The sequence below is a fragment of the Strongyloides ratti genome, assembly GCF_001040885.1.
Source record: "Strongyloides ratti genome assembly S_ratti_ED321, chromosome : 1".
Taxonomy (NCBI): domain Eukaryota; kingdom Metazoa; phylum Nematoda; class Chromadorea; order Rhabditida; family Strongyloididae; genus Strongyloides; species Strongyloides ratti.
In genome coordinates, this window is record NC_037307.1 from 2484756 (window position 1) to 2503855 (window position 19100).

The 19100-nt window shown below is 20.9% G+C and overlaps 8 protein-coding genes across 8 annotated transcripts; 5 read left to right on the top strand and 3 right to left on the bottom strand.

Annotated features, from left to right (window-relative positions):
• Positions 1 to 1626: 1626 nt before the first annotated feature.
• On the top strand, positions 1627 to 3779 carry SRAE_1000077700 (Protein of unknown function DUF273 family and Domain of unknown function DUF23 domain-containing protein; the record flags this gene model as incomplete). Its single annotated transcript, XM_024647653.1, has 2 exons — positions 1627 to 1731; positions 1776 to 3779. 2 exons carry the CDS (start codon positions 1627 to 1629, stop codon positions 3777 to 3779), a joined length of 2109 nt encoding a protein of 702 aa, XP_024501709.1.
• Positions 3780 to 3907: 128 nt separating this feature from the next.
• On the bottom strand, positions 3908 to 5717 carry SRAE_1000077800 (Hypothetical protein; the record flags this gene model as incomplete). The annotated part of the gene is made up of 3 exons (XM_024647654.1): positions 3908 to 4641; positions 4687 to 5583; positions 5624 to 5717. 3 exons carry the CDS (start codon positions 5715 to 5717, stop codon positions 3908 to 3910), a joined length of 1725 nt encoding a protein of 574 aa, XP_024501710.1.
• Positions 5718 to 7332: 1615 nt separating this feature from the next.
• Positions 7333 to 8718, top strand: SRAE_1000077900 (Major facilitator superfamily domain, general substrate transporter-containing protein; the record flags this gene model as incomplete). Its single annotated transcript, XM_024647655.1, has 2 exons — positions 7333 to 7609; positions 7661 to 8718. 2 exons carry the CDS (start codon positions 7333 to 7335, stop codon positions 8716 to 8718), a joined length of 1335 nt encoding a protein of 444 aa, XP_024501711.1.
• A 97-nt stretch (positions 8719 to 8815) lies between these two features.
• Positions 8816 to 9214, bottom strand: SRAE_1000078000 (Hypothetical protein; the record flags this gene model as incomplete). Its single annotated transcript, XM_024647656.1, has 1 exon — positions 8816 to 9214. The coding sequence occupies one exon, from the start codon at positions 9212 to 9214 to the stop codon at positions 8816 to 8818; it is 399 nt and encodes a 132-aa protein (XP_024501712.1).
• Positions 9215 to 9977: 763 nt separating this feature from the next.
• Positions 9978 to 12297, top strand: SRAE_1000078100 (Serine/threonine-protein phosphatase 5; the record flags this gene model as incomplete). Its single annotated transcript, XM_024647657.1, has 2 exons — positions 9978 to 10748; positions 10792 to 12297. 2 exons carry the CDS (start codon positions 9978 to 9980, stop codon positions 12295 to 12297), a joined length of 2277 nt encoding a protein of 758 aa, XP_024501713.1.
• Positions 12298 to 14374: 2077 nt separating this feature from the next.
• On the top strand, positions 14375 to 14730 carry SRAE_1000078200 (Spo12 family-containing protein; the record flags this gene model as incomplete). The annotated part of the gene is made up of 2 exons (XM_024647658.1): positions 14375 to 14512; positions 14560 to 14730. The coding sequence occupies 2 exons, from the start codon at positions 14375 to 14377 to the stop codon at positions 14728 to 14730; spliced, it is 309 nt and encodes a 102-aa protein (XP_024501714.1).
• Positions 14731 to 15471: 741 nt separating this feature from the next.
• On the top strand, positions 15472 to 16383 carry SRAE_1000078300 (Transthyretin-like family-containing protein; the record flags this gene model as incomplete). The annotated part of the gene is made up of 2 exons (XM_024647659.1): positions 15472 to 15482; positions 15918 to 16383. 2 exons carry the CDS (start codon positions 15472 to 15474, stop codon positions 16381 to 16383), a joined length of 477 nt encoding a protein of 158 aa, XP_024501715.1.
• Positions 16384 to 16818: 435 nt separating this feature from the next.
• SRAE_1000078400 (Hypothetical protein) lies at positions 16819 to 18051 on the bottom strand (the record flags this gene model as incomplete). Its single annotated transcript, XM_024647660.1, has 1 exon — positions 16819 to 18051. The coding sequence occupies one exon, from the start codon at positions 18049 to 18051 to the stop codon at positions 16819 to 16821; it is 1233 nt and encodes a 410-aa protein (XP_024501716.1).
• Positions 18052 to 19100: the final 1049 nt, after the last annotated feature.

The following is a 19100-nucleotide window of genomic DNA, read 5'->3' on the forward strand; positions in this document are numbered from 1 at the left end:
TACATAGTTTTATTGAATTTGAGGAAAGAGTAACTCCCTCAAAATCAAGATTAATATTTTTATTGAAAAAAAAAGTATTATAAACAATGTTTTATTATTCTTGATAATAAATTTTTAAATGGGATAGAAAAATAAACGAAATAATTTTTTTTTTTATTAGCAATTACTTACTTAAATAAGTTAAGAAATTTACAGATAACTTGTTAATAAGTATCTAGTCGTATTAAATAAAATAATAAGAAATGTGTTATATTATACTAAACAAAATACGGAGGTACTATATGTTTTTTTTTCTTCTTTTTCTAAAATTTTAAACAAATAAATTAAAGATTAATCTTAAATATATTATTATTAGTTAAAAGTTCACATGAATGATTTTCATATAACATGTGGATATATAAATATAAGATAAAAATATAGTCAATAATTTGTCGAGTTAAATTATTTATAATAATATCAATATTTTAGGTAAATTGTATCTGTGTATTTGATGCTTAAACTATATTTGTTTATATATTATTTTACATTTTAAAATTTTCAAATGTACCTCATATCTAAACAAAAATATTTAATTTGACAACCAAATAAAATTGAAACTTCAACAATAATATTTAAGAACTGTCTTTTGTTTATTGGAAAAGTCTGTGACAATCGATGATAAGGCCAAAAGCTAAAATAAATATAATATAATAAAATACTCGAAAATCATATTAAACTATTTATCTTTATAATTATATAATTATTTGTCAATAATTTATATATAATATATTATTATTATTATTATAAAAATTTTAAACAGGAAATTTAATATAATATATACAGTAATAATTAATGGATAATAAATTATTTAAACAATTTATAATATATGGCCAAAGAAAAATTTCCACTCCAAGTAAATGATATAATTTAAAAAAAAAAAGAAAGAAAGAAATATAATTTTATACTGGAAGATGACATTTTATATTCCTTGCGATTGAAAGATTTATTTTCTTCTTTTTTTTTTAATTAAAATAATTTTTTTTAAAAATGTTTACGTAAATTGTTAATAATCATAATGATATGTTAAGTATATTATTATCAAAATAATATAATAATTTTTTTTATATTAAAAAAAATGTAAGAAAAAGATTATGATGTTATTTATTATAAATTCTATATAAATTTATAATCTCTTTCACAATTTTAATTATTTAACATCACCGGAAATAAGAAAACCACAAATTTTCCATTAAACATTGATAAAGTATGTTTAATTAATAATAATAGAAATGGCAAAAAAAATCTTCCCTTTAAATAATTAACACTTTATATTTCATGTATTTAAATTACTTTATTTTAATATTAAATTTTTCAATATATTAAAGTGAAAAGAATATTTGATTTTTACTAACATATAACATAATATATAAAATAATATACATTTAGACAATTTCTTTTTAAATCATCATTAAAATAAATTATACCCTTGAAATTACATTAATAAAAATTGCTTTAAAAAGGTTACCTAAAAATCCTGATTGTACTAAAGCTTTTGATGTATTTGTTATAATAACCATACTACAAATTTGTCTTTTAATATTAAATAATCCACATCAATTTTCTTTTAATAAATTAATTTTTATTATTATGTTTTTATTTAAAAAAATTTATTTATATAAAATATTTTTAATATTTTATTTTACTATACAAACAAAATGTCAATTAAATAATAAGAATGAAGCTTTTAGTAATGTAAGATTATATTTTATAATTAATAAGTATAATTAATATTATAGGAAAAAGTAAATAAAAATATAAAACCATCAGAGATTGGTATATTAATGATCAATGAAAAAGATGATCAGTATGATAATTATAAGTTAGCAATTGAAAGTGTTCATTGTTATTGTTTACATTATGGATATATATTTAAAATAATTAACTTTAATACATCACCTAAATTACCAGTTTTTTGTCCACAAGAAGATTTTTTTTTTGCTAGACATTGTGCTGTTTCACTTTTTCTTGAAGAATTTAAAAATACAATTAAATATGTAATAGTTGTTGATTCAGATATTGGTATTATTAATCCTAATCATCGATTAGAAAATTTTATTTCAAAAGAAAGTATCATATTTATGAGAAGATTAATGACACATGAAATTGCAGCATCACCATATATTGTTAAAAATAATGAATATAGTAGAAAATTTTTAAAAGAGTGGGCACAATTTTTTTATAAGCTTCCACCAGTTTTTCATGGTTCTGATAATGGTGCATTGATGACGTTATTTATGATGAAATTTTATAATAAACATTATGATGAAAGATATAAAATGTGTTTAAATTATTATACAACTATTAAGAATTGGAATGACTATAGAATATTTTGTGTATGTGTTAATACTATTCTTAAAAGTATTTCAAAATTAAATTATAATAATGAGTCATATATTTTTGATAATGGTAATGTTAAAGTATTAACAAAAAAAGAAAATTTAATTGGTATGGTAAGAGATATCTGGATAGGTAAATCAAAATGGTCACCAATTGATTTTATGATTCATGGTTTAAAAAAAAAAACTCAAAGTAATATTAGAGCTACTTTTGGTTATTGGGAAAATCCACTTTATAATGAGGGGTTTCAATTAAATAAATGTTATTATCAAAATTTTACATCTTTATGGGAATATAAACCTAAATATATTACAAGTAATGATAAAATAATCTCATACTTAGAAAAAGAATTTTTATCAACAACAAAACAACATATTGAATTAGAAAAACAATTAAATAAAAATATTAAAAATAATACTTTGAGAGGGAAAACATTATTTTTTTTAAGATCAGCCTTTCAAATTAATAATTCACCATTTATAACAATACTTTTTTTAAGTCATAAAAATGATATTCGTTTAAAATCATTTTCAAATATATTTCAATTTCATGAATTTAATAATGAAATTGAAAATTCACCAAATATTGGTAGTTTTATAGCTGAAGTATCAGAACCAACTTTTTTAAAACATTTTTCGGATGTTGAAAAGATTGTTATAAATAATAAACCTATTGTAAGACAAACATCAATAGCAATTTGTAGTCCAATTTTACAAAATTATAATCTACCTGGAAAGCTTCTTCATTTTTTTAAGTATTGGATTTCAATTGATAAAAATGTCAAATTTTTTATATATTATCATTCATTTTCAAAAAAAGTTTTAAATATTATAAACAAAATAGGTGAAAAATATAAAAATATTGAAATTGTCAATTGGGGTGATTTACCTTATAATGAAAAAGAAGATTATATAAATCCAAATTTTGAATTAAATTTTAGAGGACAAGAATTAGCTAGAGCTGATTGTGTTTTAAGAAATAAAAATAAAGTTAAATATGTTATTTTTCCAAATTTAAATGAAGAATTTTTTCAAATTAATAATTTTATCTTTTTAAATTACCTTTCTAACAAATATCAAAAAGCATCAGTTTTTAAGTTTTCTCTTCAAAATCAAATTATACCTAAAAATTCTGCCAATATATTAAATACAAAAACTGATTTTATTAAAGATAAATATTCTAAATTAACAGTCTTTCTTCCGGAAAGAATTAATTTACCTTTTACTCAAAAATTAAGAACATTCCATGTAGATCCTAATCATATCTTTTCACATATTGTTGATTACAATAATATAACATTTGTTTTATCAGAAGGAAATATTTTATTTGATTATTCAGTTCCATTAACTCACTGGGATAGAACACCTATGATTATATCAAAAAACAAATGGAAACAATTTTAAGATTAATTTTATTATAAAACAACGAATAGGCATTTTTTTTTTCAAATATAAAAAAAATTAATGTAAAAAATTTTGTATAAAAATTATTAAAAAAAAAGTACTAATTATAATTTTATCTTTAATTAGTATCAACGTTTAGTAAATAATCTTTTAAAATTATCATAATACAATTGATCTTTTTGAATGATAACCTCAACAAATAATTCACTCATTCTGTAAAAGTTTCTTAAAAAGAAAGTTCCCGCTTTTCTTGAAGTTTCTTTTTCCATTTTTTCAAAAGCATCCTTTTCTACGAAATTTTTTAAATTACAAATGATATGTAGAAATTTGAGATCTGGCCACATGAATTTATTACCCTCTTTAAGATTATTAAGTGTTAATGTTTCACAAGCTGAATTGAATATTATATTGTTATTTTGAAATTCGACTTCAAGACCTTTTAAGTATTTAAAAAGTGTGATTATTTCCTTGATAGATATTACTGTATTTTTAATATTAATTAATGAGAGATTATTCAGGTGAATACAATATTGACTAATTGTACTGAGATGAATATATTCCATCTTTCCACAACGATAAATTTTTAAATTTTTTAAATTATTTTTAAAAACAGAAAATATTTGATAAAAGTCTGGATAACTACAAAATAAACTAAAGTCTATTTCTAAAGTAGTTAAAGTCACCATATTAGATAAGTCTTCACTTAATGTTTTAATTTCATATTCTGTAAAAGGCATATATAGTCTTGAGTAAGTCCAATCAAAAATAGTTAAACTTTTAATGTTATGATAAAAACCAGGATGTGCCAAAAGTCTCGAATTTCTTTTATTGAAAGCATTTCTTCGATATTCACAATCATATCCTACAATAGAAAAATGTGTGAAACTATCTATATTGGGTGAATTACTTTCAAAATAAATATTGAGGTTAACGGCAATATTATGTTCAGCAAGTATTCTTCCAAAATCATTATCTAATTCTGTGGCCAAAAAATCACCGGCAAAATAATTTACACATTTAAAATAAGTCAAAAATTTTAAAAATGCCAATTTTATCTCATCATATTGTAGGTAGTCAATGATTTCTTTTGTTATAATTAGACTGTCAAATTTTCCAATTTCACAATTTTTTACACTCAAAAGTAACCATACTAAGTCTTCTGAGAAACAATCATAATAAATATTCTTTAAACTTTTAGGAAAAATGATAGATTTTTTATTAATTGAAAAACTTCTTAAATTGTAGGTAGACATATGATCATTGTTAGCAATAAAAGTATGTGGTTTCAAAGTTGTACACTTTTCAAATAAATCTGCTCCACCTGTTTGTAAAGCATACCGACTAAACTTGACAATTTCAATACTTTTGAAACATTTTAATTTTTTAAAAAAATCAATATGATGAGAAAATAATTTCATAATATATAAAGTTTTCATCTTAGGAACATACTTTTCTAAAACTGTTTTAATAGTTTGTGAATTAATTTCATTAAAAAAAAATGATTTCGGTATATCAATTTCAATTTCCTGATTACAAATAAATAATGTAAAACCTCCTTTTTCCTGCCATTTTGAGACAGGTGAATTTATAGCTTCATATCCCATAATTGGAATGTATGAATCTGGTCTATTACATAAAAGGTAATAAGTTTTGCATGTCAATTCAATATTTTTTCTATCTTTAATATTGGTTATACGTTCTATTATAAGATTCATAATATCCATATTATGTCCAACTATCTCAGCAGCTGTTAGCGGTTTTTTTTTGTCACCTCTTGTTATACTTTTATCACTTAAAAATAATTCTTACAAAATATTTTTATCAATTATTTAATTGTAACTTACTTTCTTCCAATTTTTTAATTTTTTCCGTCAGTAAAATTATAGTTTTTTGATTTTCAAGAATCAAAGATTTCATTTCTTTTAATTCATCAGTCATATTTATTTAAAAATTAAATAAAAAAAGTTTTTAACATTCAAAAGTTAATTTTAATGAAAGAGGTGTATATTTCACAAAAATTGTTTCTAATGACTTCGTACTTTGTATTTTAATACCTCAAACAATTGGAATTTTTGTATTGATAACATTATATAACTAGTATATGAATATTACTTAAAATTGACTTATTTTTGTTAATTAAAGTAGAAACATTTATGTGGTATATTTAATTTCTATAGATAAAATTCGGAACAACAATAAGTTAAAAAAAAAAATATTTTAAGACACTTATTCAAATTATTGGTAATTTTTACATTAAAAGCAAAGTCAATTATATTTGTTAATATATCAAAATACAGATATATCATAATAGATTTTAAAAAATCGTTGGTTTACTTATCAAACGATGTTTTATAATAATTTTTTCTATGATTAAATTCCATTTTCTCTATAGCAATATATATATTAATAATGGGTTTTTTTATTCATAGTAGATATATTTTAGTGGTAAAACTTTTATCTACAACACTATTTACTAACATTTACTTATATATAACTTTAGAAAAATTCAAACTTAAAATTTTATCATCATGAAAATAATTTTTATATTGGGCCTAAAAATGTGTTTTAAAAACAATTTTTTTTTCTAATTTTCAAATAAAAGTGTATCCGTATGATAGTTTTTAAAAAAAAATTATTAAGTATATTAACTAATAATAAGAAATTAAAACTTCAAAAATTATATTAAATTAAAATCAGAAGCGATTGTAGGAAATATTTTTTGAAAAAAAAACTAACTTCTTTAACACAACAAAAATATTAAAAATTAAGAAAACGATAAAACATAGTCTTGTCTTCATTAGTTGTTATAACGTGTGATATAATAAAAAGTATTATTTATAAAGGTTTCAAGTACATACTCATAACTAAACAAATAAGCTTTTCTGAGCATGAAACTTGGTGTGCTAGGCTTCTTTTATTTTTTAAGACATAGTTTACGTTGAAACCTTTTTTTAATTTCTAACAGTTTCTGAGATCTGAAATGTGTTATTTTTGCGCGCTTAACTTTTTCTTATCATTTTTTTACATCTTAAGAATGGTTATACATATACAAAAAATTTAAAAGTGGACACTATTTAGAAATCTTTAAAAAGTTGATTGCAAAAAACTACTTTTTAATAACTTTATTTTGAAACGAGATATAATAAAAGGTGGAATTTTTTTCTAAATATTCATTGTTCTCGACTGAAATTTATCGTATGACTAAAAGATTAGTTTCGTTCGATTTCTTTTAAAAATTAGTAACTAATTCCAAAGTAATGTATTTGAACATAACGAAATAGAACTTTAGAACATATCATTTTTTTGTTTTTTAATTTTAATAAAATACCAACGTTTATCTTAACCGTAATAATCTTAAACCCTTTTTTTTTTACATAAAACAGTTTATGAAATAATATCTAACCTATATTCTTATCATTAGTAGTTGATGATAACCAAAGAATAAAAAGTTATTGATAATGTCACTTTAAATATTTGTGACTATATTATTTTTTTTTCTATGAAATCAAATAAGAAAAATGTTAACAAAACAACTTGGAATTTATTTTATTATATGTTATTACATGGAACACTTGGAAATATTGGAAATATTTTAAATTTTGTTTCTATTACCTTTGAAGTTGATATAAAAAATTTTGTAACTACAACTAATGGAACATATAATAAGACATCTATTAAAGAAGATGTTGATAGTTATGTATTTTCTACTTTTTCCTTATCATCAATTTTGGGACAATTATTTATTTGCCTATTGTATGGAAAACTTGTCAATAGATATGGATCATCTTTTTTATGGATAAATATAAGACTATACACAGTTATAGTTGCATGTATATTAATGATAATACCAAAATATTATAACATAACATCATTTTTTTTAGTTTCACAATTTCTCTTTGGTATAAGTTGTTTTTTTATTCTTCCACAATTAGTTTTTCTTGCGGAATGCCCATCTTTTTATGGAGGAGCAAGTGTTATTCTTAACACAAATACAGCTTACATGTTTATAAATGTTATCGTTACAACGTTAATCTCAAAGTCAAGTTTAATAAATTATCACAATTGGCATTATATTTTTATTATTGGAATTTTCATATCTATAATTTATTTGTTATTAACACATGAAGTAAAAGAAACACCAAAATATCTTTACTTTGTTGATTCCAATTTGGAAAAAATAAATGAAAGTTTACTTTTTTATCGACATAAAGATACAAATATTGATAAAGTAATTAATAGGTATGATAAAGAAATTGATATGTACAAGAAAAAAGTTTTTATGTCAATTAGTAAAGTTTTTAATACAAAAAGTTTAAGAAAAAGAATTTTTCTTTTATTTCTTGTTGAAATTTCTCAAATAATATCTGTCTATACAATTATAAGTCCATACTTAGAAAAAATGTTAAATTATTTAAATTTTCCACTGTTATACACATCATCTATAATCTTTGGTCTTCAGCTAGGTGGTTTAGCTGCATCAATGATCTCTGCAGTAGTTTCAGAATTATTTTCAAGAAAAAAATTACTTATAGCATTTATTATATTTTCTAGTATATCATTTAAATTTATGTTTGTTGGTTTAATATATCAAGAAATTAACACTGTAAATATTATTTCACAAATATTATGTGTTTTTTCAATTTACTTAAGTGCAATAATTTCAAATATTGGTCATATGTGTTTTACTCCTATATTAATTAATGATATGATTCCAATACATGCTAAATTTTCAACCATTCAAATAATGACTATATTTTCAAGTATGATTCAAATTTTCTTAATTATATTTTTTGTACCACTTTATAATGTTCTTGGTAGTGTAACTTTTTTAAACTACAATATTTTTCCAACTATTGCTATGTTTTTAATAATTAAATATTTACCAAATACGAAGAATAAACAAGTTTATGAAATATTTAATGACTATGAACAATTATAAATTTATAAAAATAGAATTATACTAGATTTACAAAAAACTAATTTATTTTTTTAAAATTAATTTAATTAAAAAAATATTTATAAATCAGAAAATTTTTTTATACATTCTTAATTGTATTCCTTGATCCAAAGACATAAAAATTGTATCCTTTCCATTTTATTGTAGAATCAATATATTTATTAAGAGGAAAATCAGTAAAATTCATATTTTTAGCAAAATTAATAAATTCAGAATTATAGCATCCCTTATATCTAAATGAAATTCTTTTTCCATCAATCACCTGTGATTTAAAATAAAAAGACATACATCCATCCTCTTTTTTTGATAAACAACTTTCTTTTTCAAATATTTCTTGCTCACAAAAATCTTTGGCTAAATTTTTAATATCATCTTTGTAATCACATTCAATAGTACAAGTAATACTATCATTTATACCATAAATAATAGGTAATAAAATAATTAGTATAAAAAGTTTTGTAAAAAAATATTTATTCATTTTTTAAAATAAAATAATTTATAATAAGCTTAAAAAAGTGATTATTCAAAAAGTATATCATTAATTTGCTTCTCCGTCATTTTATATTCAATATATTGGACTATAAACAAAAAATTTCTTTAATAAACAAATAATAACATAATATTTAAAAACTTTAGTTTAAAATTTTTCAAATGATAATTTAAGAAATAGTTTTATCAATTGAAAGATACTTTTATAAAGTTCAAATATACAATTCTTGAAAAATAAATTAAAAATTTTCAACCCATATCTACTTTAGATTTTTTTTATATATCCTATCTAAAAACTTTAATTGATTATTTATTTTTTTATTAGTTTGTTCTTTGTATCATATTATTTGCTGTAATTCAATTCCAAGTTGGTAAATAATATAACAAATTAATAAGCATATCACATTTTAATAACGATAAAAAAATTTCAATTGATAATGAAAATAGTTTCATAAATATAGAAATATCATAGAAAAAACTATCTATTGTTTATTCTAATTTGAATTTCAAATAACTTTTTAATTCTCAATTGTTTAATATTTCTAAAAATCTTTGTTTTCAAATTTTGAAAATATAATTTGAATGTTATCAAAAATTTGAATAAATATTAGAATTAAAAACAAAATTTACATGAATATTTTTATCATTTTAAATGATTAAATATTCAATGTAAAATATTATTATCATTTTTTTGATTCTTCACATTAACACAAGTATATTTAGCAATAAAATTTACATTAAATAGCTTAATAATGCAAAAACAAAAATCAAACTCAAACGATAAAGATGTTTCAAAAAGTATAGATGATAAAAAAAGTATTTTTCATTTTTTTGCCAAAAAACCAAGTTCTAAAAATTCAATTGAATACAACCTTTCGACTAAAAATGATGCTTTTAAAAAAAGTTTTACAGTAGAACCGGTAACTGACAACACAAATAATAATGTTAAAAAGTCAACTGGGCCATTATCAGAAGGAACAAATAAATCATTAGAAAATAAACTTTTAAAAACTCAGGATGTAGATGTTAAGAAAACAATATCAATTTCAAAGACTCAAAATATTAATGCTACTGTTGAAAATCAAGGGCAAAGTTTTGTGAAACCAAATTTAAAACCTTCATCATATATTAATCCTTCATTAAATTCTAACTCAACTGTTTTGGTTAATAAAAAGTCAGAGTATGCAGGAAATTTAGATAGCAAATCGTCTCCATCTAACATATCTGATACAAATAAAATCATTATAGATGATGAAAAGGAGAAAAATATTAAAATTGATGAAAAAAATTTTGAATCACATGTTATCAATAATTTAGATGAAAAATCGTACAAAAAACAAATGATTCATTTTTTAAACCACTTACCCAAATGTGGTCCAAAATTTTCAACAAGAGATGTTGCATTTAAATGGCTTAATGCATACTTGCATTTTTTGACAGTTAAAAAATACAATAAAACTACTGATAAATTTGATGGTGATGGTGAAACATTTCATGCATTTGCAGAACATGTTTTAATTAAAGTAAGTTTTATTATCATAAATTTAGTTAAAAAAAATATTTTAGATTATTCATCAAGCTGCATATCTTTGTGAAAAAGAAAATATGTTATTAAAATTAAAAATTCCTAAAAATCAAAGTGAAATTATTGTAATGTCTGATATTCATGGAAGTTTAGCTGATCTTATAAGAGCATTCCTTGTTTATGGTTTACCTGGTGATAAAACATACTTATTTTTAGGAGATTATGTGGATAGAGGTGATTATGAAGTTGAAATTATAATATTACTATTTATATTAAAAATATGTTTTCCATATTCTGTTTTTCTTCTAAGAGGAAATCATGAATTTCAAGATCAAAATAGAAAAAACGATTTTCCCAAAAAATGTAAAAAACAATTTATTTCTTTAAACTATTGGAAATTACTAAATTTTGCTTTCAATCGTCTATCAATTGCTGCAATTATTGAAGATAAAATATATTGTGCTCATGGAGGTGTTTCACAATGGATAAAGGGAAAAGAATCAATTGAAAAATTAGTAAAACCTATGGATCAAAATAAAACACTTATTGAAAGATTAATTATAACTGATATTGTTTGGAGTGATACACTTAGAAATGAAAAAGATTCTGAAAAAAAATTATTTTTACCAACAGTTAGGGGTATAGGTTATGCATATACTGAAGAAGGTTTAAAACGAGTACTTAAACTTCTTGGAGTTGAAAAAATTATTCGAGGTCACCATCCACATTTAGAAGGTTTTTATGAAGATTATGGAGAAATATGTTATACAATTCATACTAGCCAATTAGAAGATGGAAGTAAAGGAAGTATTTGTAAAGTTATGAAAGATCCTAAAACATCAGAAGTATCTTTAAAAGCATTAAATTATAAAATAAATTCATTTTTTAATGGTTATACAAATATTAATAAAGCAATAGATGTAATTAGGGGAGAATATTTAACACGTTACAAAGAATTTTTTGACCATAATCATAGCAAAAATGCAAACAGTCAAAATTCTTCAGCTACTATTTATAATTATACAAATATTGAGTCAACTTCAAATACTGTAGAAAATAAGGAATGTTTTTACTGTTCTAATTATAATTTTTTAATGAGAGAATGTTGTTCAAGAAGGCGAATGTTTGTTACACATCAACAAATCTGTTCACTTATGAATAAATATAATTATATCAAAAGAATTGGATACAATATAATATTGAAAAGTATAAATTCTGATTTAAAAAACAATTTATGTTTAACAGGATTTCCTTCGTTTATAGATTTTTTTCATCGTACCATTCAAAGACATCCTGAATTAATAACTGATGAAGAAATGAATATTATTAAACAGCTAAATAAAGGAATTTTTAATTTTCGTCCATTAGTAAAAAAAATGAATACTATTAAATACAATATACTTTCAAATCAAATGTTCTATGATAATGATGAAAACTCAAAAAATGTTTTAACTTCAAAATGCTACTCTGATGCTTGTAAAAAAAATGAGAAAGAAGAAGATATAGAAATTAAAGACTTAAATATAACACTAGAAAATCACAAATAATATTTTTGAACTTTTTTAATTAAATAACATAAATTCTAAAACTGATTTCTAACAAGATGTTCCTACTATTTTTTTTTAATAAAAATAACTTCTTAAATTATTATAAATTATAAGAGTATTTAAAAAAAGAACTTGATTTTAAAAGAAATGTTAATAAAATTTTTTTTTTTATTTTTCTGATTCAAATTTCTTCCATGTCATTTTAAATTAAAAGATAATCCATTGCTTTTTTAAATTATAATAATGAGAAGTTATTAAATAAGCAGTTTTTTTTTTCAATAACATCTGTTTCGTAAATATAATAAAAACCAATTAAAAATGGATTATTATATTATATTATAGTAAACATTTTTTCTTTTTAAATTATCTTATAGCATGACATACAATGAAAAATTATTTTATAAGTTGTTATTGAACATCATATTAAAAACATGTTATATTAGATTGAATAAATAATTTAAAGTATTTGAATTAATATCTCAAGTGAGTAAAATAATTCCTATTGTTTTCTAACAACTTTTTTTATCCAATTAAACTTTTATTATTATTTTTTTATATCTATGCAACTATGGACAATAAAACACAAGTCGGTGTTTTTTTTTTGTTAAAAAATTTCCTAAGTCAAAATAGAACATTCTTGTCTTTATATGTTCTTATTAAATAGTTAATAAAATAAGCAGCTGTTTAGCGGTGATGTTTAATACTCATAGAAGTTTCCCTCTATAAAATTTAAATTAAAGAAGATTATACAAGTAAATAATAGTCTTTCATACGCCTGTCACATATATATTGTATAAATAAGTATCCTTTTACTACATGTTCTTCAATCATTATGTTTCCATCTATTTTTGTCAAAAGTAACGCCCTCATTTTATATTATGAATTTAGTACTTAAATGAATTATTAAAAGTACAAAAATAAGTTAAATATTTTTATTATAATATATCCATTTTTTTTTCTTGATCTTAGAAAAAAAAATAGAAACCAAAAATATATCTATTTTATGATAGTAATAAACTATGATATTAGATTAAAAAGTAGATGAAACAATTAATGATCTTAAATAATAATTTGAGTCATTGAATCAGGTCAAATATTTCTATATAACATTTGTCATACTTTTAAACTTTGCCAAATTTATAACTAACTTTTTAGTTTGGTGTTTCCTTATAATAGAATGCTATATATTTAAGTTTTTTTTTTCATATTATTACTTTTTATGGTAATGTTAATACAACATTAATTATGAAAAATATTAATTTAACTCTACATAACTATTTTTATCATTTTGATTATTTTAATGTTCTATAAAATATTTTTAATTTTGATATAGATTAAAAATATTATCTAATCAAAGTTTAGATTTTTCTATGAAAATTGATTTTACCCTATTTAAAGTTTGTTTATAAATTATTTTGTTACAATCCTTGTTGATGTGGTACATCTTTAATAGTAATTAAAGATATTATTTTTATTCTTAAAAAAATATTTTGAAATTTATAAATTAACCTTTTTACTTTGTTTTGTCACATTCAACAACTTTCAAGTAGATAAACATTTTTAGAGGAAAATTATACTTTTTTTTTTGTTATTTGATTAGTACTAGTGAAGATATAAATCTTAGTAGAAATTTAAATAGTAGAAACATTTTCACAACTTTTACCTTGAATTATGTAAATTATATAAATTGTGTTGCATAAATAATTTGTGTATTTTAATTTTATATCTTCATTGAAATAAATTTGAATAGAAGTCTTTTTTGTTTGTTAAAATAAAATTCCTTGATCAATAATTATCTTTTAAAACATTTTGGTAATTTAAATAATATTTTTTTAAACTTTATAATTACTATACCTTGATGTGTGTAATGGCAGTTGAGTGCTATCAGCTGCCTTCAAATGGTAAACATTGTTTTTAACACTACACATTTTATCTTTATTTTTTTTTAAATGTCAACTTTCCCGCTAAATATACCACGATACTTTAATATATGGTTACTATTTTGTAAACACAACATGATGTATTTTTCTTTTTATTTATAATTTATTTTAGAAGACTTTTTATTTATATTAATACTATGGAAAATAAACAACCTGTTGAGAATCAATTTCTTACTCCAAATCGTTCTAATTCACATGAAAATTCATATGATTCTGGAAAAGGATCTGATATTACTACACCAACAGATGATAAAAATAAATCACCACCAATTAAAGTAAGTTAATATATATTATTATTATATTTATACAATATATAATTTAGGATGCTCATAGTACACCTGCTATCATTAAATTAAGAAAGGCTGCCGAGGAGTTTCATACTTTTTCTCCATCTGATAATATGTTATCACCATGTACTCGAAAGTTGTTTGCCAATAAAATAAGAAATAAGAAATTTGTATCAAATTCTATGAATATCCATAATCCACAATAATATATAGGTGAAATTTGAGTTAATAAAATATTTCTCGATTTTCAAACGTTTAACCATTAATTATATCCCTAATAATATACATCCTTAATAAATATAAAGGTGAAATTTGAGTTAATAAAATTTTTCTCGATTTTCAAATATTTAAAAACATTTTGTGGAAAAAAAAAAGTCATACTGACTAATGAAAAACAAAATTTATCTTTACATAGATGTGGTTCCAAGAAATCAATGAATACATCTTCTTTGGAACAAATGATGTTTGAGTGAAATTTAATGTATATTTAGAAAATGGACGAGAAATTCATTTTTTTGAAGTTAAAAAATTAGAAGAGGTAGACTTTTTGTCTTGCATCTTGGATTATAGGAAACTTTAAGTGACTATAATTTTCTTTAAGAAACATTTTTGGTCAAAAATAAAAGAAGCATTTCCTGAAAGTTATAATTTCATTTTGTCCATTTGTTCCTGAGATAATCATTGAAAAGATTATTTCTTAAAATTTAAAAAATAAATATTTTTGTTAAAATTTTGTTTTTTTTTGTTTTTAATATATTTATATAATAACAATTGATGTAAGTTATTTTAATTATAATTTTTCAAGAATTAATTGCAACAGAAAAATATTATAAACTAAAATACAGATAAAAAAAAAAAGTTAATAAAGTTTCCAAAAAAAATGATTTGAAGTCAAATGTCAAAAAATTGTAGAAAACCAATACAATTAAGTTAACTAGATTAGTTTTATGTGGATGGTGTATGTGATTTCAGTAGAAATCAAGGATTCTGGTAATATATAACATTTTGAAAAAATTGTCAAAATGGATAATACTTTTTCTTAGAATGAAATAATAACAAATGTTTATTTCAAAGCAAAATGATAATTAAATTTGTTCTTCTTAGTAAGATGAAACTTTAACTTACTTAGATTTGTATATATATAATTGTAAAATATCAATTATAAATAAAGTTATTTTGATTTAATTTTAAAGTTAATAGAGTATAATTTGTTTGTTATAAAGGAAAAATAATGTTAATGTGTAATAAATTATCTATGATATCGTTAAGATGACAAGTTAAATAGTTTATATAAACACATTAGTATTGCCATCTTCCTCATAAAAGTTTATCCTTTCATTTCTTAATTTTTATCTTTTATATAATTTTACCTATAAATTTATTTTATTTTTAGAAAAATGAAGTTTTTTATTCTGCTTTTTGCAGTTAGTTTATGTTTGGGTTTCATAAACGCAAGTGCTGGAATTGCTTTAAGAGCTACCTCAGTTAAAGGTCAACTTAATTGTGGTACTAAACCATATGAGGGTGCCTTTGTCCGCCTATTTAGATCATCTGGTAAAGAAGATACTAATGAAATTCTTGATACAAGAATGACATCACCAACAGGATTATTCCATGTTGAAGGAAATACTAATGGAAGACCATTAAATGAAACTGATATTGATGCATACGTCAGAGTATACCATAAATGTGGTCTTGATGAAAAAAAAAATGAATACAGAAAATTTGGCTTCAAAATACCATCTCAGTATGTTACTAATGGTAGAATTGCAAAAAAAACATATGATGTTGGAATTTTAAATTTAGAAATTAAATATCCAAAAGAAACAAAAGACAAAAAATTTGTTGAAAATCCATAAGATGATTAACATTATAATGATTTATTTTCCAATCAAATACTTTATTTAATACGGTTTTATAGAGGTTACATTATAATAAAAATATTACAAACAAACAAATATTCTACTCATTTTTTTTTAATATTATTTTTATTTAAAAACCAAAAGTTATCTTTAAAAATATATGATATAAGAATATGCTTTAATCTCTCTCTCTCTTTTTCTTGTTGCGTGATCTTAAAGCTTTTTAACATAAACCCATTGCGTCATCTCATTAAAAGAGTACTTTATTTTTATAACTATTTTATTTCTTATTCCACTCCAACATATTTTTGATGCTTTTATTATTCTTTTATGATTGACAATTTCAATTCATTAAAATAATACTCTTTTCAATAAATAAAATTTACATTAATTAAGATATTGTATGATAAAACAGAACATAATTATTTATGCTTAACTAATTTCATAATAACAACTCTCCAACTCATCAATTAATATTTTTACTATGTCATTTTCTGTGATAAGTGGATAGGCATCTTGAATACTAACATCTTCTGTTACCACAATATTAATATCTTCATCATCACTTTTTGTTCCACAGTACTCCAAAATTTCACTATTCTTACCAATAATTTCACTTTGATTATAATCATTATTATTCCAAACTTCTGAATTCCAAAATGATTTAGGTACATCATCAATTCCTAATTCTTTTAAACTTGGTCTTTCCTGACCATTCCAATGAAAATTATTCCAATTGTCTTTATCAATGTCATCTTCTTTTGCAATTTCACTACCAAGAATTATATCATTGTCATCTACCTCAATGAATGTTGTCAAAATTGATTGTGCAAATGAAACTAATGAATTTGTATTATATGAGTTAGATAAAGAATTTACAATAGAATTTTCAAAGTAATCACCACCTGTCATTGAGTCAATCGAGTTTATTGACAATTTTGAAATTACAAAATCTTGACTATTTAAAGATTTTTCTAATATTTTGTTATTGGTATATTTAACATTACACAATGACTTATTTAAAGGATGTTTTTTATTTTTAATAATAGATTCAATATATTTATTCATTTGACATGTTGTTGATTCATTTTTAAATAAATTTATCATATCTTTATATAATAATTCATTTGGATTTTCTTCATGTTCATTTTTGTACTTTTCAATTATTCTTTTTAATGAATAATGTAAAGGATGTTGATTATTATTATATATTGAAATTATATAAATTTTAATATAATCAATTGAAGTATTTTTTTTCTTTTTATCAATATTTTTTGTAAATTTTTTATAATTTCTATTAAAAATATTATATTTATTAAAATGTTCCTTGATATGATTCATCTTATCATATGTTATATTATATTTTATTTCATTATTTGGTATAGTAATAAAGTTAATAGGAGAAATAGATGGTAATTGTTTTAAAGAATATTTTCTATCCCTTTTAACTAATTTTGTATATTCTTTTTCATCATAATTGTCATAATTATTACTAATAATATCATCATCAATATATGGTATATTTAAAATTTTCTCATTCCATTTTATATTATTTTCTTCCTCCATACTTTCATTGTGTGATATTTCATTATCTAACCATGATTCAGTAATAACAAACATTTTATCTGTTGTTTGTAAAACTTGAAAATTGTAATATTCTACCATAATAAATAAGATGAAAAAATATGTATAAAAAATTAATAGTTAATAGAAGAAAAATACAAAATGTGAGAAGGTTGAATATATATATACATTGAATGATATACTAAAAAGTTGCGCAAAATGTGGCTACTTTTAATATATCTTTCTATTCAATCATATACATTGAATGATAATTCAAATACTTTTTAAATTCTATACAATTTATTTTAACATAACAAATATATATCATAAATGATTATATTTTATGTTAATAAAGGTAACCGAAAAATAAGACTCAACATTAATATTATTATATTTTCTATATATAGCAAATATATTATAATAAAATGATTTAACATTGCATACTAATAAATGTTTTCATATCAATTTAATTTATCATTCTATTTGTCATTTATTTTTTTTTGTCTATTAAAAAAAAACCAACAATATTAATTTTGTTTTGTAAATATAACGATAAATAACAATCATATTTTACATTAATTTATTTAATTATAAATTTAAATTTTGTTGTACATTTTTAATGAAATACACAATATAACAACATTCAGAATGGTAAAGAAATCCCGTAAAATGTATGAGAAATGTGTACATATCTAATAAAATGTATACATACTTTAATTCATCGATGGTAAAAGCATAATAAGGTAATAACATCGTCATATAAATTACTTTTAGCTTCTAAAAACATATTAAAAATAAATGTATATATACAATTAATTTTTGTATATAATTTTTTTTTTTACATAAAGAAAAACATTTGACAATAAAATAATAATAAAAAAAAAAATAATAATTTTGGAAGTTGATATATAATTGAAAAAAAAATTTTTTATCTACATACTTAATAAAAAATAACTATATATTATACAATTTATAACCCTTAAAAACTACCGGACGTTTTTAGATATACCTATTTATGCTATTTATATATATATTTTTTTTTTCTTTGAAGACAATTCTTTATAGATGTTAATACATTTTTGAATGGTTCTTTAACAAGAATAGATACTATGATCATATGAGGTGATAAAAAGGCACAGAGATCGTGAAAC